The sequence below is a fragment of the Phaenicophaeus curvirostris genome, chromosome 1, assembly GCF_032191515.1.
Source record: "Phaenicophaeus curvirostris isolate KB17595 chromosome 1, BPBGC_Pcur_1.0, whole genome shotgun sequence".
In the NCBI taxonomy this organism is placed as follows: Eukaryota; Metazoa; Chordata; class Aves; order Cuculiformes; family Cuculidae; genus Phaenicophaeus; species Phaenicophaeus curvirostris.
This window is the reverse complement of record NC_091392.1, coordinates 30,180,398-30,203,166: the sequence shown is the minus strand read 5'-3', so window position 1 is coordinate 30,203,166 and position 22,769 is coordinate 30,180,398. Positions and strand designations below refer to the sequence as shown.

Below are 22,769 nucleotides of genomic sequence, written 5' to 3'. Positions count from 1 at the left end.
CTTGTTAACAAAAAATAATAATAATAAGTTGCCTGAAGACTACTTGCACACAACCATCCAATGGAAGTCTTTAAATATAAATATAATAATTACACTCTACATAGTATTACCTACTATGCCAACCTGTTACTACAACAGGCGAGATAAAATTTTGAAATCAAAACATCAATTTCTGTGGATTAGAGTGCTGAGCAAATAATTCCTCTGCTGAGCAAAAGCAGGATTAGTTTACTTGTTTCAACACCCGTCATCTAAATCACTTTCAGATGAGTCTATTTATTTTATTATCTGCTAATTCAGTCTTTACATGCATCTGATTTATTTTGAAAATCGATTTTACTCATAGATTATGGATAATGTCACGAAGTAAAACTGTGTATAATTACGAGAACTGCTCTGTGTGTGTGAGGACAAGCAGAAAGAAAAGTTAAAACCACATAGTTTATTTAAGACTTCAGGAATTTTTTTTTAGTTCATAGGAGAAAAAAGCATTTCTTGGACTTCTTTTTCCAATATGGAAAATTAAATAAAATTTAATTGCTTACTTTTGTCTTACTCATTCTCAGCTGCAGATTGCACATACTGCATATGTTTTTAGGGGTTGCTTTATAATACCCGTGGCAAATCATTTAACATAAATTGCTTTAAAATTAAACATTTTAACATAAATTGCTTTAACATTGATTGCTTTTCTTACAGATAACCTGGGCTTGCAGCATTCAGTTATCTCAAACCTTAATGAGATGACACAGAGGAGATAAAGTTCAATAAATAAAGTGATAACAAGACTAGTGATTCCCTCCTTCTTTCTTTCTACTAAGTCCATTCTCTTGTGTACTGTAAATTCAAAGTGAGACTGTTAAATGTGGGATTTATTTCACATGATTTTAGAAGTTATGGATTCTGTCCAAACTAGTCAAACGGAGCCAAGCATTTCTAGGAAGTAATTTGGATATCCTATTCTGTCTTCATCAGCTAAAGAGAAAGCTGAAACCTGTGTCACATACTTAATCCTTTGATGATTAAGATAAAGCATAATGAATCTTCCCATAAGAGAGTCTGGATTTATCTGACTGTAACTGTGCCACATGACCTGGAGTCTCCCAGCTACGCCCTCTGGCCAATGCCAATGCCTCCTGGCAATGAATCCAGAATCCAAGCCTTCTCCTGGAGGCAAAACTTTTGAGGTAGCTGTGAACACTATCACTAACAACAACAGGAACATTAACAGCAATTTATCTCCCACTTCTTCAACCCATAAGATTCAGGACGGAGGGTGTAATGACTCCAAAACCCATTCCCACAATTAATGATGGACCTATTATCAGATACTTGGTTTTACTTGTTTTGTAGCAGCATCTGGAAGGTTTGAGGGCATGTGATCAGGCAATAGGAAGAAAATACTCCTTGCTCCAAAGGAATTATTATTCCACTCCAGTACAGCACCAAAAGTGAAACTGCACTTTCTGCTTTTTACTCCTTCTTCAGGGCTCAGGCAACCAAAAAACGTGGAGGAGGTAAAGCACGGAGAAATCCTATTGTGCTTGTAGCCTCCCATATATAAAGATAACAGTGTACCTATCCCTTCTTACCCAAAACTGAACATCTTTTAGGGGATATCACAGAAACAGGTTTTTTTAATATGAACCTTATGCAGAAATGTATTTAAAAGGTGATTTTATCAATGAACATTATTTCTACAATTTCAGATAACTCATCGGTTCCTTTTTCAAACCTCTACACATCATTTACTGCAGCACAAATAGCACCTTTGGATCTATAAATAATAAATCTCAAAGCGTAGGTTTAATCTATGAAGTTCCTGGGTATGAAACTACTCTCTTTGTGTATCTGACTTCATGGAACAGTAAAGTATGAAGAGCTTTCTTAAATTCGTTTATGAAGCTGAGTTTAGTGCTTTGAGTACTATGACATTAGATATGACAAATGATTATGTGTGAAGCTGAAGAGACCTGAGATCAGGACTTCTGTATCACATGGCAGAAAAATTGGAAAAGGGAAAAAAAGACCACTATTTACTGGTAGATGCAGCTACCAATAATTACATATTACTTCACAGTTAACATTTAGCAACCACTCTAATTCAAACGTACCTATCTCCTTCTGCTCATGAACAGTTGCCTCAAATACCTAGGGAGTTACTTCATACCTGATCCAAGATGTTATTGCAGGGAACTTGCAATGGATCATTCTTGCAATTTATATAATTACATGATCTGTACAGACTGCTACTTGTTTTTTCAATATACTCATTCTCACATTTTGCACAATCAGTTCTCTATGTAATCTAAATAGAAAAAGGAAGAAGAAAACAGAAAATTCCCAAAGGGAATAGTATACTGTAATTTTACTGTTAGTCTTTTATGACACTGTCTCTCAACAACAGACCACTAAACCACTTTAAGACGTTTGTGCATCATCCTATCTTCAGATGACTAGTATGTGAATAAACAACATCTACTTTCACTTTCTAATTTGATATACTGATTTCAAGTACATCTTCATTTTCTACATTCTTTACAAGATACACCTTTTCATGTTGCCTTTTAGGGTAGCTATAATCTATATTTCATGTAGCAGCTGTGGAATACTCTTCAGTTAGGAGTAAAAATAATCTTTTAACTTCTTCCTTATTTACAAAGTTATTAATGCTTTATAATGATTTTAAGAAGCTATATATTTCAAGCGATTCATCATAAATGGTGGATATATAGCTATGTGGCAAATCACTGAGAAAGTAATTTAATGGGAAGTCAAACATAAGGTCAAGTCACTTCACTCAAGTGATTCACACACTGTGAATCAAGTGCAAGAAGATACCCATTTGTACATTTGCCTTATTTGTCCTAAAGTGTCCTTAATCTTACTAAATCCTTAAATTAAATCATAAACAAAAAAATAGAGAAGTAATTGGATCTCAATAAGGGAAACAGTTGATTAAACAAAATGGAGCAAACATTCCCTTAAGCAGTACTTAGGGAAGCTGGGCTTCTGGAAGGGCTCCCAGAATCAGCACAATTTAAAAGATGTTTTACTCAGGAGGAGCAACTGTCAAACAGGAAAACACTAGTGTGTAATTGTCATAGACAAAATAAACTAACAGAGGAAATTAGGAGGGATATTACTGAAATACAGTGAAGGGCTGGCGGTAAAATATGCAAGGCTGTATATGAATCCACATGTTCAGAAACTGCAGTGGTTGTACCCTACAGCCCTAATCCTGCAAGCACTTCTGTACATGTATTCAATTCCACAGGGAAAAAATCCCAAGCTCCAAGATCAGAAGACCAAAACTTAATATATAGGAAGGGAGTGCTGAAAAATGAAGGGAGAAAGATTTCAATGCTCTTCAAGATTTACAGATTGTATAAGTTAGCAAACAAATTGCCGTTTTTCTTTAAATCGTGACATGGATGTCAATAGCAAATTACAGCGAAAAGTCAGAAAGTAGCTAAAACAGATGGAAAACCTTAAGATCCCATCACTCCCACTGCCCACTGATATAATATTCTAATTAGCAATTTATTTTTCTAATAAGCCTTCTCCTCTTTCTGTTCCTGCTTTCTGCACACCTCTTTGTTCGCATGGCATTTAACATTGCCAAAGGTGACTGCTTGAGACAGACATTTGGTATCACTCTCATCAGTACTGATCTAGCTGACATTGTTGTATCCTGTTACATATTTCACATAAGAGAGGGACAAAGATCTGTTGACACAGTGCATGGCTAGATTAACCCTGAATGCTAATTGGTGCTGAACAGAAAAGCCATGGACTCATTCATTATCTTAACTATCACTAAGACATCAGGCTCTGTATTAGCATTGCAAGCTTAGAAGACATTTGATATTTAGAAGATCTCGTACTGTTTTCAATATGTCACAGAAATGAGGATCTGCTAGTATATGAGAAGCACATGCTCAGAAACAAGATGGTCTGGGAATGAGCCAAAATATCTCTGCTAGGCTCACAGGAAGGCAACAAGACAATTCCAAGTTTCCGAGCATTATGGTCACAAAACACATTATGATTATTTATTTACAAATGTCAAACACACTAAATTAGCATGAAATGGTCTTCTAAGACCTAAGGAGGGACATGGCAGATGAGGTAAACAGTATTAAGTATATTCATCCACTTTGTATTTTAGAAGAAAATGCATATCCCTCTTTAGGAATTGTGATTAATTCCATATGTTGTGGTAAAAAGCTTTAAATAATGTAGATTCTGGTCCTCAGTTCATAACATGTATTTTGGAATCTATTGTTACAGATATATATATAATTCAGAGTCTGAAGGATGGATTTTTTTTTATTTGTCTCATAATCAAGGGGGAAAAATTTGACATGGTATTCACAAGAAGCCTATGCCTGAAGCAGTAGTATGCTCATGTCCATGCAACTTATAATGCAGCATTTCATGACCTATGAAGAAGATTCTGTCATCCTGATGGAGAAGAGGTACAAGTGTAAGCCAGCAAGTCATTAAAGGGACATCAGTTTCCAAGAACTAGTTGGGACTCAAATAGAAAAAAAGTAACCACTCGAACAGTTCCACTTAATTCTACACAGAAGTGTTAGGTTGTCTTTGGGAAGGCTGCCTCTACTTTTCTGGACCAGAAAGTGCAGGAGATTTACTCCCATCTCATATGTGACACTGAAGTCCTTTAAAAGGCACATCGCTAATTATGTAGTTTATCATTTACATCATGTTAAAAGTATGAAAAGCTTCAACCTTTAGCAGAGCAAGTTCTCCTCTTACGCCTAAGAATGACAGGGTATAGTTTGCTTGTCTTCTCTGGCTGCCAAGACGAAAGTACACTAATACCTTCTATAGTACTTTCAAACATATGCACATTTGCCTATTAGATGCTTAAATCATTTATGTTATTCTACCTTAAAAAAACCAAGACTTAAGAGGATAATGTTGATTTTATGGGAAAATCAGTGCTCCGCAACAAGGAATGCTACTTTGCACAATCACCCCACTCAAGCCTTCCAAGAGCCTATGAAATCCCAGCAGCATACTCAGAAATTCAGCGTGTTGTCTAATTGCATCCTCATGTATGGATAAAAAAACCTGCCTTGCACTGAGAAGCCCTGTGTTTACTGGTTTTCTGGCTTTACTAGCTTTCTCTGAAGCTTGGGGTCCTAGTGATTTTTTAAAATAAGGCATTAGGTTCCCTAAAAAGCAGAAGTGCTTTTGACATTTTTCATCCAAAGTGGACCCATAGCTCATTTTTCACAAGCCAAAACAGTTGCTAGAATGAGAAGCTGCCTTTTGAGGACTGATCTGACCCAAACTCAAGTGCTGCCTGACTCTGCATTATGAAATCAAAAGGTAAAAAGTGGAATAGTTTCAGAAGAACACAGTAACATTTTTTGTTATTGATTCCTTTTATAGCCAAATGTAATCAAGTATTTATTAAGCACAATAAAATATAGAGGTTTTACAGCTTTGAACTAGTCTTCAGAGGAAAACCCAAAACAAGCTTCTTGCTGAAAAATACTTATTCTTTTCATGCAAGGTTATTATTCCAAGTGAAGATACACTTCAGTTCATTGATTTATATGCATTTGCCTAGATGAAAGAAATGTCTAAAATTCAGACTTAGCAATAAGATATAAATTAACAGGAAGTCAAAGGCAACTTAGAAGTATGTTGGCAAGAGCCCAGATGTCAGGGGAAAGAGGAGCAGAATCAAATATTACCAGTAATAGGTATGAAATAACTTTTTTGGCAGTGGACTAGCAATCATCACCATGTTCCCAGAGAAGCGATTTGCTGCTTTCATTTGCCTTGCACTGCTCTAAGTGCACTCTGAACATGAACTCTTATCATAACTGTTCTATCAGTAAGTGAAAGATCAGATTACTTACAGCTTTTTCACGAATTTCTGTCTGCAAGACTACATTTTAAACACTAATTTACCTGGAAAATAAATATTGCTCCAATCTTGTTGCAGATGATCCCTGCCTAAGCTTTTGATTTGCTCCCCTTCAGTCAAGTAAGCGCACGTTCCTCATTGATGGGAAACAACTGGTCATTGTAACAGTTCTTAACTTCTGCCTTTGATTACCACAAGCAGAACTAGCTAAAAGTCAGAGGTCTTGTTCCAAGGCAAACTACAATTTTCTAATAATGATGTATGTCAGTTTGGAAAAAAAATATAATCTTTTCTATTTCCTGGAGCAGGAAACAAATCTACTTAAAAACAGGTAAAAATCTTCACCTTACAGAGTGTCACAATAACGTTCACCCTTTCAGGACAAATTCTGAACATTTCAACTCAGCACAGCTTTCAGATATTCAGCTTCTGAGTTCTTTGTTTCCCAAATAATGTCTAACTGGTAATTCTGGAAGCTCTCGAAGTTCAGTCTAAAGCATAAATTCTCAGTACTTTCAGGCTTCTTGGCTGATATATTTGAACTTGGGACAGACCATACGTGACACATCTCAAAGGACATTGACACTGAAAGCTATTAGTTTCCTGGTGGCTTTGACTAGTGGTTCCAGAGTCATGAATCGGTTTGTCCATAGGAAAAACATGATAGAAACACCTAGAACTGTGGGTCTTGCCCTACAGGAGGCAAGATGAGCCAAAGGTACTCCCAAAGAAACACCATTTTTATAAAAGTACTAAAGCAACTTTCTAATATTCTGTTTTCAACATCTGCTCCCTGCTAACTTGTCTCTTCACTCTGCTCCTTGGTCTATCTTGTTATTGAAATAAGAACTCACAACATTTACTCAATTGGTAATTAAGTAAATGCCCACATTCTCCATTACTGTTTATACTGCCAGCATTCCCCTTGATATTATCAAGAGTGCAAGAACGCTTCCTAAAATTGACCTCAGCACCCTAATTGTGCTCCATATTTCACTGCAGTGTTTGCCTTTCACTTTTTAACCATATTATGAGAACTCTCAAGCAACACCTTATATTTCACCCTGGTTACTGCAGCTGTGTATATTCTGGTTTCCATGACATTTTCATTTCTAAGAAGTACACTGAAAATGAAAATTTGGTAGGAAAATTTGCCAGCAGCTTTAATGCTGATTCGAAATGAGAAACTATCCAGAAAGTTTTGAGTGCTGGGGCAGAACAAACACTGCAACATCAGATTAGCAATCCAGAAGTGCACCCTAATCTCTAGATGACACATGCAGACTTTATCTCAACTTAAATGGATGTTTAATTATTTATGCATAGTAGAGCAGGTCCAAGAGCAGACAGTGTGTGCTACTCAGCCTTGCAACAAAACACTGGAAATAACAAATATCCTCTGATTGTACTAGACTACAAATCTCCCACACTGGAGGATATTGCCATACCTTTAAAGACGGTGGTAAGTCTTATCTTTGGCTATTGACGAAAAATACAAGCAAGTCCTAGATTTATTCCATGACAGAAGATAAGTTAGGAAGTATCTCTGAACAGGGAAGAGCACTATTAGAACCTCCCCCCATTCAAAACCATTAACACCAATGTCTCCTGTAATTCCCACAGGAATCATGGACTAACATAGCCAGTAACAGTCAACTGAAAGATCAATTGAACGTTGCTATGAGTACATGGACACATACTCCAACTTCATGCGATATCGTCGTATCACCATCTTTGTTCTTCCTATGTCACTTACCCATGACACTGATGATAGTAAAATCAAGGGGATGCCTGAGATGGCAGGACATATCAAGCAAGACTATGAACAGTCCTTTTCAATTAGGGACTCAGTTAGTTACATGAAGAACTCAGAGAAACACAAGAATATTTTATTTCTACTCAGACTAGGGTAGGAACTACAGCCTACCTTGAACTTAACCAAATAATTAATGGACAATATTTGCACTTTTCAAATCTCAGACAATATTTCACATATACACAATTTAAATATTCTTGTTTTTACATGCTCAGATCTCAATCTGTACATAAGCAAAATATCTTCTTTCTTCAGAAGAGCTCACTTATGCTGGCAATCTAATTCTTGGTAGTGACTAAAAAACAGCATTCATTTCAATTGGCATGAAGTCTGAAACAGGCTTTACAAATCTCAAGGTTGCTCAGAACAGTTGGTACAGTAACTAGATTTTAATTCTGATTTTTTACTTTCCAAAGAGCTCCTTCCATCTCTTATAATTGAACCAAAATTTCAGTCAAAAGCATCTCTGTAATTTCACATATTAGAAATGCAGCTCCTGAAAGTTTTAATGTTCATGGTCCCATCTCTATTTATTAAGAGTTGTTCCGATTGTAATTTCAAATTATATCACTAATAAGCAGCATTATCCCACTGATATTATGAAAACTATCACTATATTGTCCTGTTGGATGCTGATTTTATGAATTTATTTGATGTCTATATAATACAATTCAGTGCTAACAGCATCTTTAGGGCATATTTCCATTCTTCTCACCATGTTGTTTATTGTTGCACAAATAGATTGCTGATATATTTTTATAATCTAGAGAAGTAATTAGAATAGATATAACCAAATTTAAAGTCCAGATCTGGATTTTCTCAAGATTTTAATTATGACATCCACTGTAGTATGTTTCATCATAACTTCATCATTCACATTGAATAATTCATTGTAACTGCACAAAAAAATTAAACCCATACAAAGAGCACAATTGATCTTTGAATACAAAAAACTGACAACACTTAGTTAAAATGAATTAACATGGGAGGTCATCCTACCTGACAGGCAGAATATGAAACTGGGTGTTATAAGATAATAGATGAAGAGCCACATGGTCATCTTCTGTTCAGTGATTATCTCAAAAGGAATTCTGCCTTGCAATGCCAGCATTCAGAGGGCTAAAAATACCTGATTAGAGAGAGAAAAAGGAGTGAATAATTTGGATGGAAGACTTTACCTTGTATCTTGTTTCATTTGCTATATTATCTGTCTAAGATGAATACTTCAGAGTTAATATAGGATAGAGTCTTTTGAATAACAAATGCATTATCAAATTAGCTGGATCAAATTCACAATCTCTTTTATTCATACAGCACATTGTTTAAGAATACTCAGATTTTCCGATCACAGCAAGTAATATGGTAAATGTTAATATTGAATATCCTCTTTTAGACTCATCTTCATAAACCAAAATATCTTAAGCCAGAGTCTCTCTCTGTAAACACTTCACATTATTAGAAATATCACAATATTACATAGTTTGGAATAAAATAAGGAAAGTTCAGATTCTATGCTCCTCCATCTCAGTAAATACTACAATTAATGATTTCAAAGCATGTGAAAATAAAGTTACAATGAAAACAAAGTACATAAATCTCTTTCAGGATTTCTTTATTTTGCCTATTACATGAAAACAATGCTCAGCAAAACACATACAAGAGCTAATCAGTGATCCTCAGAAACAAGATTTATTTAGAAATATTCTCTGGGAAAAGGCTCTTAAGTTGGCAGAAAATGTATATGCTTAATGTAGCTGGATACAAGGGGAAGAATTTACTAAACTTCTTTTTCCTCCTGATTCTGTTGGCATCAAAGTTTTTTCTGACTCTGTTACACAAAGGGTTCTCACATCTCTTTTAGGCATCTACGTTAAATGGCCAAGGTATGAACTACTGCGTCTATGTGATTCCACCAAAAGACAGTGGTAGGCTACATCAACAAATGACTTTGTATACTTTTCCAGCAACCATATCCTGCCTATGAAGCTTCTTGTATTATGACACTGCCTTGCCTGGAACATTTATTTCCAAGTGACATGAGTTAAATTGCATAGTTATGCTGAAATAATGCACATAATTAAGCAGCAATGAAACAGGAACTCTGTTGGGAACAGCAGTAATTACACAGTAACTCATGGTGATAATAACTGCGTTCAAATGTATTGACACATGAAACAGTTAAGTAAACCTCTATTCTCTCTCTGACATCGCAGGCACCACTGCAGACAGAAGATCCCTCTCCTCCCTCTCTTTTGCAGAACCCAGGCTTGATTTTTCGAAAGTTGCTATATCCTACAGCTCTCCAAAAATTCCTTTCTATTGGCTCAGGGAAAAATGGTGTGAACACTGGTTTGGATTACAGTAAACAGAAATTGTGACTGTAAATACTATAAATACCTCAGACACAAAAATATCCACCCTGCTAAGATGAAAATCTTTTCCTTGCTCTCACTTCTTTCGGCTGGGTGGGTACTGTATATATAGCACATCCATCCCTCCCGATTTATCTCAGCTTGTGGACAAGAAGTGAGGCTGTTTCACATTGCTTTTCTGAAATTTAGCAGAACTGCCTGCTATGAGATGAGACAGCACACAGGTTAACCTCTGTATGTTTGAAGTGGTGTGGCTGTACATGGTGCAACCAACCAGCCACCCGAGGAGGAGACCAGGCGTATGTGAGTGTGCCAGAGGCAGCACTGTGGGCTGCTGTACTCATGCGGTGTTATCTACTGCCTCTTTCGATTTACAGCTCTAGACCTTTTTCCTTCACAGAATAAGAGTGACATTGCTGCCTAAGTAAAACCTTTCCAGAACAAAAGAATAGTCATTAGTATGACTCACTTTTCTCCCCTGCAAAAGCAGAGAGTGCATGGCTGGACATATTCCTTTTACTCTGCATAGAACACTATACCTTTCTCACAACAAAGCATCATATTTTTACCCATATTTTTCATTTTTTAAATATGTAATAATATGAGCAGGCATTTAATTGCAACTATATCATGTTTATTTACTATCTAACGCTCATTAATACATTTAGGTACTATTCGACTCTTCAGTTTCCCAGAAAAACCAGTCACCAGTATAGGGCCTTTGCCCTTCTGGTGAGCTGCCTGGAGTGCAATCTTCCCAAAGGAGTTGGGGGGAAATTGGGACATTGGGTGCTGAATATAAAGCATATTCAATTTTAAAAACAGGGACCTCCCAGAACAGTTCTGGAGGCTTGCAGTGTTCTCATGGTGTTTCATTAGGATAAGGGATGTTCTCAGGACCGACAGGAAGACATGCCTCTCTATCTTATCATATTTTAAGGATTCTTTAATCTCTCAAAATGTATTTCAGGACAATGTCTGCATTTTCTTCCATATTCTATGTGGCTTTCTTCAGGTCCAGACTGTGGACTTGGCCTTTATTAAGGAGAAAAAGACACTTGTTTCACAGCTATGAAAACACCCATAAATCACTTCCCTACTTAATCCAAACATGTAGATGGCACAATCATTTTGCAAGGACATAAAGGATTCATAATGTAGGCACAAAAAGAAATTATAAACAGCAGGTAATGAAAGTGAGTCAAGTAAAGACCATAAGATCAAAAGCAATGCAAACAGGCTTGATTGTCAAATCTGCTAGATTTGAAATCAAGAAGGGATGGGAACAGACAAGGGAAAGTGGGGTCACAGTGCAGGATTTTAGAAGGCAGAAGAGGAAGCAAAGAAACAGAATTCAGCAACACAGAGGGGGCAATATCATGTGGGACATGTAAGTGATGTGTGGTAAGGTAGAAACAATAAAGCAAGCCAAAGGGCAGACAAAAAGAAAGGCCCAGAGGAAAAGTGATGGAGAGGGAGATCTAGGTGCATGAGGATGAAGAGTCTGCACTATCCACAGCAAGAGACCAAAAGGCTAAAGAAACAGATGTGATTCAGATAGGAAAGGTTATTTTATCTATTGCTTTTGATCAACAAGCACAAAGTAAAATGGGGAAAGCATAGAATCAAGTTGCAGTTTTGTATTAGGAAAGTAAAATTAGAAACTTCAAGACCAGAAGGCAGCAGCAGAAGAAAGGTAGTCAAGTTGCCTCTGTCAGTAAAGTGAATTCCCTGAACCTCCCTGAGGCTTTCAGTGTGGGAGCGCATGATTGCTGCATTGGCCCCCAGTAGCCGTTCAGGATTCATTCTCAGGAACCCTCAGTAATGAACAGGCAGAGTCAGGGCCAAGGAAAGTGTTTGGTAACTCTGGCTTGGTACACTTAGCTAGGAGGGGTAAATCAAGATGCTTGTTACAATGCTCAATTCTCAGTATATTATGATAAATTACACACATTCAAGTTTTAGAATGGGTAGAGATTCTGTCCAGACTAGACTATATATAGATACAACAATCTAAAAGAAATCTCTGGTTCTCCACCCTTTTTCAAAACATGAATATGTATAATTGCAATAATTCACTAGCAAATTAACACAATAGTAAGTTCTAATCAAAGCTTTTTAGGAACCACACAACACGTCAAACTAATCAGTGTTTTTTATTTGTTTTTATTTCAGGCTCTTCTCCTGATTTTAGCAAGCATCTCATTGCTTGTTACCTTGATTTTCTTCAAAGAGTTGGGATTTTTTGCTGTGATAGCTAACTCCTCATCTTATTAGTTACTCAGTATTTAGAAATACCAAGAAACACTTAAATTTAATGAAAATAAAGATTCTCATTGTATACTATTTATTGTTTCACTCTTTGTCCTATTTCCCTGTTTTGGTCTTTGCAATTTAATTTTGCAGTCACTCAACCAGTTTTGGCATTCTAACATAGACTGGCATTGGAAAGGGTACTACATCTTACTTAAATGTCTGACTTCTCATTCATCAACCTCAACACCCTGATTTACTTTTGAAACCAGTACCTTAGCCACTAGTGTTTCACACTAGTCTTCTCTACTAGTGGAAATGTTCCTTGACAATGCACAGATGTATCTCATTACAGTGGTTTGCTATTACTCCAATTAAACTTCCAAGACAGTCTTACTGTTACAGCAGTGCTGTGTCTACAGAAGATTTTAGATGTTAGCTGGCAATCTCTTAAGAGTCCAAAAGTGGCCCTTCACAAATCCTTGTAGAAACTCTTCATTTTCTTTTGATCACCTTTGAGTTCTGTAATTATACTTTTCGTATAAACAGATTTGTTCAAGTGGAAATGGAAGTTCAAATCCACTGCCCCCAATACTGCCCACTGACCCAGTCTGTCACCAATAATCACGCTTCTAGTATTTCTCACATCATTGTATATAAAGAATGAAGTGACTCTGTCCACTTCGCATGAACGAAAGCCAGCTCAGAAGTCCATCAATTTGATGCCCCATAAATAGGATACTCTGGCACAGAGTTTATACTTTCAACAACAGCATGCAATAACAAAACAAACCACCACTAAGCTGAAGCAAAGGCACTCTAGTACCCCCTGTAATTAATAAAAAAATATTTTTATACTCCTCACAGGTGTCAAATAAATAAATAAATAAATAAATACACAAATCAAATAGAATCCCAGGATTGGTTCATTACTACATTTAGAAAGGTTAAATTATTAAGTGATTCTATCACTAGTGGACAAATCAAGCAGCTCTGTATTTTTATTTAATAAACATTGACTTGGAAACTTAAAGAATCAATGTCTTGGAGGTCATGAAGACTTCAGGATTGTTACAGGGCATGGCCTAGGTTTCAGTGGGAAACCTTAACTTTGGAGTGCAATACAAACTTCCATTCTGTCACAAATATTTATAAATTTACTCCTCGCGCCTTTTTTTCCACCTAAACTAATGTCTTGGCACACTGATGATCCACAATGTACCTGGCTTAGTTATCGCTTTTGTCTCCTTCTTGTCCCCTTCTTTGGAAGTGACTTTTCTACAAGAATGAAGCACCAAAAAGACAAAGAATTCCTTCTCTAAACATGGCTTGAGCCATGCCTTTTGAATTGAAAGAAATAGCTCCTATTCTACAAAGCAGGAAAACATAATGACTATAGCAAGAAACCAAAACATCAAGTATAGGTTGATTTGCAGAAGATTGTTATAAGACACAGGAAGATACCAGGGATCTCAGTGGCAACCTTACTATTACAAGATATCTGTTTTCCATGACAATTTTCTAATGCATCATTTTTCAAGTAGAACAACATGCTGGTAGTTTTTCACAGTGTGACTTTAACTCTCCTGCCTCCTTTATATTTAGACATCAAGGAATTCAGACCTAGAGAATCAGTAACTGCTTCAGTCGGTTCATCAGTAGGCACTTTTGCTTTTTTTTTGGTAAGCAATTAAGATGCCCCGTGGGACTTTCCTTTGCTTGCCTGCTATATCATCCTTCCCATTTTCATTTTTTTTTCACTCTTTGTTTTGGCTCCCTATTATTTTATCCTCTCAGATAGTTTATGCAACTAATGAGATTTCTTATTTTTCTTATTTGCATCCACAGATTCATTATGAATCAATATTAATTCAAGGGTTTTACAGCAGTCACACATCTATCTCATCTTACAATTAATCAATAACCCTCTAATGAAGTGTCATTTAGTATTGTCATTATAAACATATTTTTAGGAAGGTTAGGCATCTCCCAATTTGTGGTAAGTTCAACAATTCAGTTTTGCTATTAATTATTAATACAGTTTGGTTGCTTTGACTGAGTCATTGAGCTGCAAAAAGGTTTTGTTTTGAAATACTTTCAGATAATGAAGTGTTGTTTAGCGGTACTTAAGCACAGTCTATCTTTAAACATCCTGCTACCAGCGAAGGGTCAGGCAGCCAGTCCTCCAAGTCCCCATTCACACCATTTGCTGTATCAGCAACTGGCTAGTCTTCCTTCTGAGATAATAAATAAGAAAAAGATCTCTTACTGCTGCCATAATTCACAAGCAATGTTCACGTTTCTCTGAAAGTAACCTCTAAGGGGTTTGCTGCTTAAAGATTGCCTGGTAAAAAATTTCAGCAAACAAAAATCAATAAACCTCCTGTCAAGCACCAAGCATCACACTCAATAACATACTGCTCAGTTCCTATACCTCACAAGTAGCTTCCATTTGTGTTTTATAGCCTGTTTAGTTTAACTTTGGCCCCAGGATAACCAAACATACCCAAGAACCAGCATGAAAAAAATAGCCATGAATACAAGTAAATATCCATTATCAAAACCGGGCATGCTTTCATATGTTAAAGTTAAGATTCCTTGGTTACTTTGGCCAACAGCTTTTGAGGGAAAAAACCTAGTAACTTCTCCAATAAAATAAAGTGTATATTTGTTGTAAACTTTTGAGGTCTCAGTTTTGTAAAAGATTATAAAAGAAAAGAACAGACTACTCAGAACATTATTTTGATATTAAATCTTAAATACATTAGATCCCTTTCTAAAAAAAAAATCATTCAGTGTTTTAGAAAATGAAACTGTATCCTATCTTTATTGTACTCTTGGCATTTTTATCTGATTTTCACATTTTCTTGCCTTATTATACTTTCTTATATATGTTATGTTATGTTATGTTATGTTATGTTATGTTCCTTCTTCTTATACCTTATAAATGGAGATATGAGAATGAATCATGTGCATTCAGTAGGTTCATAGCAGATGTATTCACATATATAAAAATTTAACAGTTTATCCATAAAATCTGTAACTCAGGATGCCCTATAACACACTTCCTATTGTACAGCCAAAGACAAGCTCAGTGGGAGATTTCATCTTCAAACTACATGTTTCCTAGCAACTCTCCTTAAATCAAAGTAGCTTTTTTTAAAATCTACATCAATCACTTGGAACTGTGGAGAATGCTTAAAAACACGTCTTTCATCCTGTGAATAAACAGTTGAAATCAGACTAGCAGCTGCAAAAAGGAGAAAAAAGGAAAATCAATTCAATGTTTACTAGAGTTTGCTAGAGGATTTTGGAATAGTATGTTGTTTGTGCCCTTTGGTTTTAAGCTTACATGTTTCAGAATAGCTATTGATGAGATCCATGGGCATTTTTTACTGGTTTGAGTTGCCATACATCATGACAAAGATCCTCTGTGTTTTAAAGAATGCTTTTCAAGGATACTTACTCATGCGGTAGACCTCGTTGTATTCTGATGATTTTACAAGACAAATGATGGCCAGTATTAGTTTCATTACCTATAACTAAAGCATAGATTCTGTAGCCTTCAGATTTTTCTGAATGAATGAATGAATGAATGAATAAATAAATAAATAAATTATCCCTTTTTAAGAAAGCTTACTTTACTACCTAATTACCAGTTGATACTTTTCATGTGCATATTCTCTATCAACCTCAATACAGCCATGCAGCATCTATAGACATCTCTCTTAATCCTGAGTCAGTGAGTGGGTGATGCATGGACATGTATGATCAGCACAGCCTTTGGATGAATCCCACAATCAAAACTGCTACACCTGAGAGACACCAAAATTCACACCTTCCCATGAACATGAATATATCTTTTCCCATGAAAGGAAAGAATATTGATTTCATGATTGCACTTAGGATTCATCAAGGTAGACTGAGGAGGAACAAAGGTTGGAAAATGGATGGAGAAGGATACAACAGGGCCTTGTTGCATATCATCAGTCAGTATGCTTGTCTGGCCTGATCACCAGTGTGTCCTGTTTTCTTTTTAAATTCCATCTTCAACTATTTTCCTGGGTGAGAGGCTCCCTAGTCTGTATGCATATGTGTGTAGGAGGCGTAAATGCCAGCCACTGGGGTAGGACCATAAGACCAAGGGGCTCAGGTGCCCAGGGTCGCAGCAACTGGACAGCCTGGAATGTGTAAGAGGTCTGAGTGGCAGCCACTGGAGAAGGAGCCATGGGTTACAGGGGTCCATGTTTCCAGGGTGCCAGCAACTTCAGAAACTGTAATAGAAATACATCGTGTAGGCACGTGCGCCAGTGCCAAATACCCAACGGACATGAAGCTGGACTAGCCAGCAGTTAGGGTTAAGAGGCCTGGGAGCAAGTATTGAAGCAGCTACCACCAGCTGCAGGCACTTGGAGATCTAGGGCCAGGTCCAGGAGACATGAGTGCCAAACTGGAGGGATCCACATTTCTGTAGGGATACACACTTTCCACTAACAGGCTTTCATCCTGATCAGCCAGAAAGGGTGAGGCTGTTGGGGCTGCTTCTGTTTGCAGCTGCTGTTGCTTTCTGTCTACTGAGCTATGTGGTCAGCCACAAATAGACGTTTATATGCACTGAGTGAGCTGCTCAGCATTGCTGCTGGCTGGTCCTGGACACAGGGAGCTGCTGAAGCCTTGCCTCTCTGAGGCAACCAGATTTGGCAATCCCCAACAAAAACCACTGAAAAATGCAGAGATCAATTCTAGGCAATTAATGGGTCTATAAATAAAGCAAAAAGAGAGAAGCACTTGATTTTATACATCCAACTAATTTTGCTTTATTGTTTTATCCCTAAATACCATGCAGAAAAAAGAGGCCACAGAGGCATTTGAGAGCCAAACACCTGATCTACTGAAGTGTCTGCAAATATTTAAGCATAGTATGAATACATACAGGAAAATCACAAGAGGCACTCATCGGTTTGCAGGACTGAAGCACAGAATATTCCATTTTAGAGATCTTGTACCAAGTTTCATATTGTTGTGACAAAAAATATAGTTTGATATGAAGATAAATACAGCTTAGGCAATTCAGCCACAGAAAGAGACATTTCTCTTTAGTTATGAGAGTCGCATTAGTAATTCCATTCCAATAGACTAATTTCAAATAATTACAAATGTTTTAGTTGATAACTATTCTGTTGAACATAATGTATTCTTTCACAGATGCTATTTCATCATAGGGGTATGCCAAGAAATCAAAATAACCTTCCCATTTAGAAGATGTTGATTGCTGTCACATCTTGCAGCAACTCCACATTCTTCCAAGTGATAAAAAAAGAGTTCCTACAGACTCTATTAAACAACTGCCTACAGCTCCTGCAGAGCTATTCTGTATTTACTGCACTTTGGATACAGACATGGAAGCATCCACATCAAAGAACATGTGCTCTCCAACACAGGAGATTTCCTTGTTTAGGAGCTCCTAACAAAACACATATATTGAAAATTGCAGTAAAATGTATTTGAAAGAGATAACCTTTCAAAACAGGAATTCTATATGTGTTGATTAAATTTTGAAAGTACGAGGTAGTGGAAGCAGCAATCTGTTGTGATTCATGTGCCTACTGCATCTCTTCTTCAGCATTAAAGAATTCAAATGTCACAATGTCCATTCTCTTTGCTTACTAAAACTTGAGCAGACTTTGTGAAAATGTACTGAAATTTTAGTGTTTGTCCCTACTATGTCAGAACTTTTTCATACTTTCCCCAACCAATAATACTCAATAAAGACACCCAATTTTGGGGGAAAAGAATATAATTGTGGTTTGTTTTTTTTAAAAAGAATAATTATTTTAGGTTTATTTGGGGGTTATATAAAACCAAAACATATGTATGTATGTATACACACATTTATATATAGAGAAATAAAACATATAACTCAAAAAATTAAGACTGGTAATTTAAACTATACTGTTAAGCACTCACACAATAGTAAATGTTCTGATTTTCAAATTGCCTGGCCCTGCAATTGAAGGGTAGTGTGTTAATTATGCAAGGAAAGGGAAAGTGCATCATCACCTGCAGCCATTGTTCTACCCTGTAGAAGTCAAGTTATCGGTACAAAATGTGACGCCTTAGGTGAGTGCACCTACAAATCAGGAACATCCACAGATTAACATCCTTAAAGAAAAACAATTATAGATGCTTTAATTTATTAACTTTTACACATGCTTTCTTCCATGCTTGCCTTCATTCTTATTCCCTGACCTTTTCCCGAAAGTATTCAACTTTTACTAACTGCCTCAAATATTCAATTGAACTAATTTAACTGGAGAGGTGCCTTTTGCATTCAATTTATCTGGCAAAAATGGATAAAATTACTTCTCTGATACGAAGCTGAAATGACAAGAGAAGAGAAAAAATGTTACTCACAGTAACCAATGTCAGAAGCTGATATAGTATCATTATCTTCATTGGCATCTATGCTTTTATACTGATGGAGATATAATGAGAATATAGTCTAGCATATCTTATTAGTACATTTAAAAAGGCAATGTGAAAGATGCTGTTATTTATAATTAACAAAAACTGCTATATACCACACCTTATGGTCTGCCAATTCATCTGTCAAACGAATCATTATGGCAACAGAAACTGATCATTTCATAGTTCTCAAAATATTACAATAAATAATTTTTTTAAAATGTACACTAGTAGTGTAGTATTAGTTATGTTCTGAGAATGTTGGGGGTCTTGTTCTTCTGATAAGAAAATTTTTTAATTCTCATTATGCTACCAACAATATGAAAAAATCTTCTAATGGGGGCAATTCCTGCAAAATCATAGAATCATAGAATCATAGAATCACCAAGTTGGAAAAGACCCATCAGATCATCGAGTCCAATCAAACCAAAATATTTGATATACATTATTTAACTTCCCAAGTATTTTGCAAGGCAGTTTTGTATATCCTATTTTTCTCCTCACTAACACAGAGTAGCTCTAGGTCACAGCACAGATAGCTTTTGTGCTGATGGTGTAACTGAAAATTCCTTTTCTAGGATACTGAAATTTGACAGTATATTAGTATTATCTTAATTGAGAGATGGAATCTTACATTAGTGTTTGATTCAGTGGTTTGTTTTAATGCTGCCATCTGGCTTTTCTTTCTTAGTAATCACAGAAATGCACTGGCAATTTTGAAGAGCTAAAACATCAGTATTTGTGAGCTGTGACACGACCTAAAGTCCAAACTTTTGCGGATCATACCTTGTACTCTTAAGGAGAAACAAGATGATAAAGAGAGACAGGAGCCTGCAGTCTTTTTTTCAGTATGGCATATGGGGACTGAAGGATTCAAGAAGAAGCACAGTGGAACAAAGGAAATAATATGATGGTTTAAGACCTCAGGATCAGGAAATCAGGAGTAATTTCTGTGTGATTGTTTTGACGTGTGCATTTCAAAGCTGTAATTTTTCAAATTTAACTCTGGCTTTATGCTTTCTTAAAGTAGAAATAGAATTAAGATCAGATACTGCAACATAAAAAATGTTGAAAGCTAAATGTTTGAGAGAGAACTTGTGTTAGGTTTCCTATGGGAATAAAGTGTTACGTGATTTTCATGAAAAGATGAGCTTCAGAAGACTTGTAGCAACCTTCGCTCCAGGAGGCACCAGTTTCACTGACAGAGTGCATACCAAAGCCAGCTTTAAGACCTATGCTAACAATAAAGTTTCCTTCCTCCATTTCCCTGTATCATAGCACTGCCACACATACTCGCTTGGCATGAGCAGACTACTCAGTTGTTTATAAATGAACATTTATCATGAATGGAAAAAAGCATATGACATTCCAAGTGTCGGCAATATAGTGACAAACAGTGTACCTGAATTTTCCTTTTTGTTGTACATGAGAATTAAATAAACGCTAAATTTCTCTCTTTTGACGTGTGCAAAAACTCCCTTATTTATAACTCCTGTAGCATGGCCAAGAATGAATAATTGATTTAGCCAGAAAAAAGCCTCTATTAATCTACGCTATCCTATCTGACACTTGAGATTACCGTCGAGGAGATTATTTAAGGCACATTGCTATGGTCTTCCAGTAAATTAAGTGGAGAACACATTTTATACTTGCCTACATGCCTTATCAGCTGAAAAGCAATTAGACTCATTTTCTAGCTGTTAGCAGACTTTCTTTCCCTTGTTTAATGCTGATCTCACTCTGTCTTGGTGTATGTTTTGCAGTGTAAACTTTGAAGAAATCGGTTACTAATGTACAAGATTAATATTCACAAAATAGTACATTGCTATTCCTATAATATATAACAGGTCAGATGATTTCATTAATTGCTCATAGTTTTTTGCAACCATTATTTTATGCTTCATGGCACATGTAAAGATTATTTGTTCTAAGACATCATTAGTGTTTTTAACAAAAAAGCTCACATTTAGCAGTTTGTATATATCCTGCAAAGAATGTCAACCTACGACAAAAACCAAATGCATTTAAATTACAGAGAGAAATGGTTAGGTTTTATTTGACCAATATCAAAAGGTCTGGCTCCCCATTATGTTCTGAAATCAATGTGACTCATCCTATGTTGCATGAATGTTTTAAACCTTTTAACTAAAATATAAAAAGCATAACAATTTACAGTTAGTAATACTACACCAAAAGCAAAGCAATATATTTGTAAATCAGAGCTATATAAACAAACTAGTGTCAAAATTAGACTTAAATATCAAATCGCTTAAGTCTTCACATTGGCATGCCACTATAAAGTAATAATTTCTTTTAAATGCTAAGAAGGGTTATCTTGAGTTGATTACCTGGTGTTGTGAAACAATTTAATGAATTTGACTAAAATCTGCACATATTTTGAAGATTTTGAACATCTTTATATTCAAAATTGAATCTGAATCTTGAAGGTGGTTCTAAAGAGAGGTCTAATGCTTAAACCACAGATATATTGTTACTGATCTTGCAGATTTCAATTAATTTTTTTTTTAATTTCTATGTGATATATAACCCACTGCTCATCCTAATTCCCAACAGACAGGTGGAAGAAGCCTGACAGCTCTTCTTTTCTCTTACAGCAAGCATTGTAAAAGTTTCCTTCAACTCAAGAAGGCACTTTTACGAGTATCTTTGTGAGACTATACTTAAGGGTCATTTTGATTTTGGAAACTTCCTTCATGATGTCTTCCCTTTCAGAATTTTATTGATGTTCATGCTTGTAGGCATGCTACAACCAAAGCTCAAAATATTTGGGTATTTATCACCTAATAATGCCAAAGGAAGAAAATGGAAAAAGAAATTACATTTCACACAAGGTTTTGACCTGTTCAGCTTGGTAATGTCTGTGGCTTGGAAGTAAATATAAAATAAAAAGAACGTAAAAAGAAGTCTGGTTAAAAAAACCCAACAATTAACAATCAGAGCAAAGTGGCCACAGTGTCCTTCAATGCTTACAAAACTACGGCATTCAGTGAAGAAAGGAATAAATTATGGAGGTTGTAAAGCAGAATGGGGACACTCTGGACAGCAGCAACTTGGAGAAGCATCTAGAGGATACAGTGGACAAGCAATTTAACTGAGGTTTCCAGGATAATGCTGTGGCTAAAAGAACTGTGTGACCCTGAGGGAATAAATGAATAAGAAGTACAGTTAACATGGGAAATTGCTTGTTAAAAATAAGCAAAATTGTTTGGAACTAGCAAGACTTGTATTCGAACACTGTAAATAATTATGATGCTGTATGATACTTATTAAAAAAAAAAGACTAAAAAAATAGAGTATGGAGAGATATAAAATATACATATATATATATACAAAACAATTGGAGGAAATGACCCGTAGCACGAACTTTCCTTGTTCAACCTGTCCAGCATACCGAGGAGACAACCAAGGAATATCCTAGCTACAGGACATAAGTATGGGTTGAAAACACTGAATACAAAAGGATATTTTAATCTACTAGAGAAAGGAATAATCAAAACAGAAAGCTGGAAAATGTTTCTGGAGTGATTTAGACTAGATGTATAGTGAAATTTTCACAAAGACACCTCCAGTTCTTGAGGTCTTCAAATAAGTACAAAATACTTTCTTACAAAGCATAGTACCGGACTAAGCACTGAGGCTGTTTATTGAAACTTACTGATCTACCTCTGATCTCTCTCAACCTTTTAAGAACTGGAGCTGCAGAAAGAAGGTAGATGATGATGTCCTGGCACATTGTCTCCCCAGAGTGCAATCCTGTGCTTTCAGATTGGCAAGCCTTGCTACCTCTTCCCAAAGACAGAACCTCCAGCTGTACTCCATTTTAGACCACCTTCATTTAGTGCTTTCAGGAAAGGCCACTGTTAGACCACAGATTAAATTGCCAGGCTCCACTGAGTTTCAAAGCAGGTAATTTTTAAGTGAACAGCAATTTTTA

The 22,769-nt window shown here is 36.2% G+C and overlaps 1 protein-coding gene across 2 annotated transcripts in view; it reads right to left on the bottom strand.

Annotated features, from left to right (window-relative positions):
* CNTN1 (contactin 1) overlaps positions 1-22,769 on the bottom strand; it is a 167,447-nt gene that overhangs the window by 81,133 nt on the left and 63,545 nt on the right. For both annotated transcript variants that reach the window (XM_069851723.1, XM_069851732.1), the window contains one exon: positions 8,724-8,853. In XM_069851723.1, coding sequence (XP_069707824.1) covers positions 8,724-8,835 — 112 coding nt within the window. In that variant the 5' untranslated portion in view covers positions 8,836-8,853. The remainder of the gene's footprint in view (positions 1-8,723; positions 8,854-22,769) is intronic.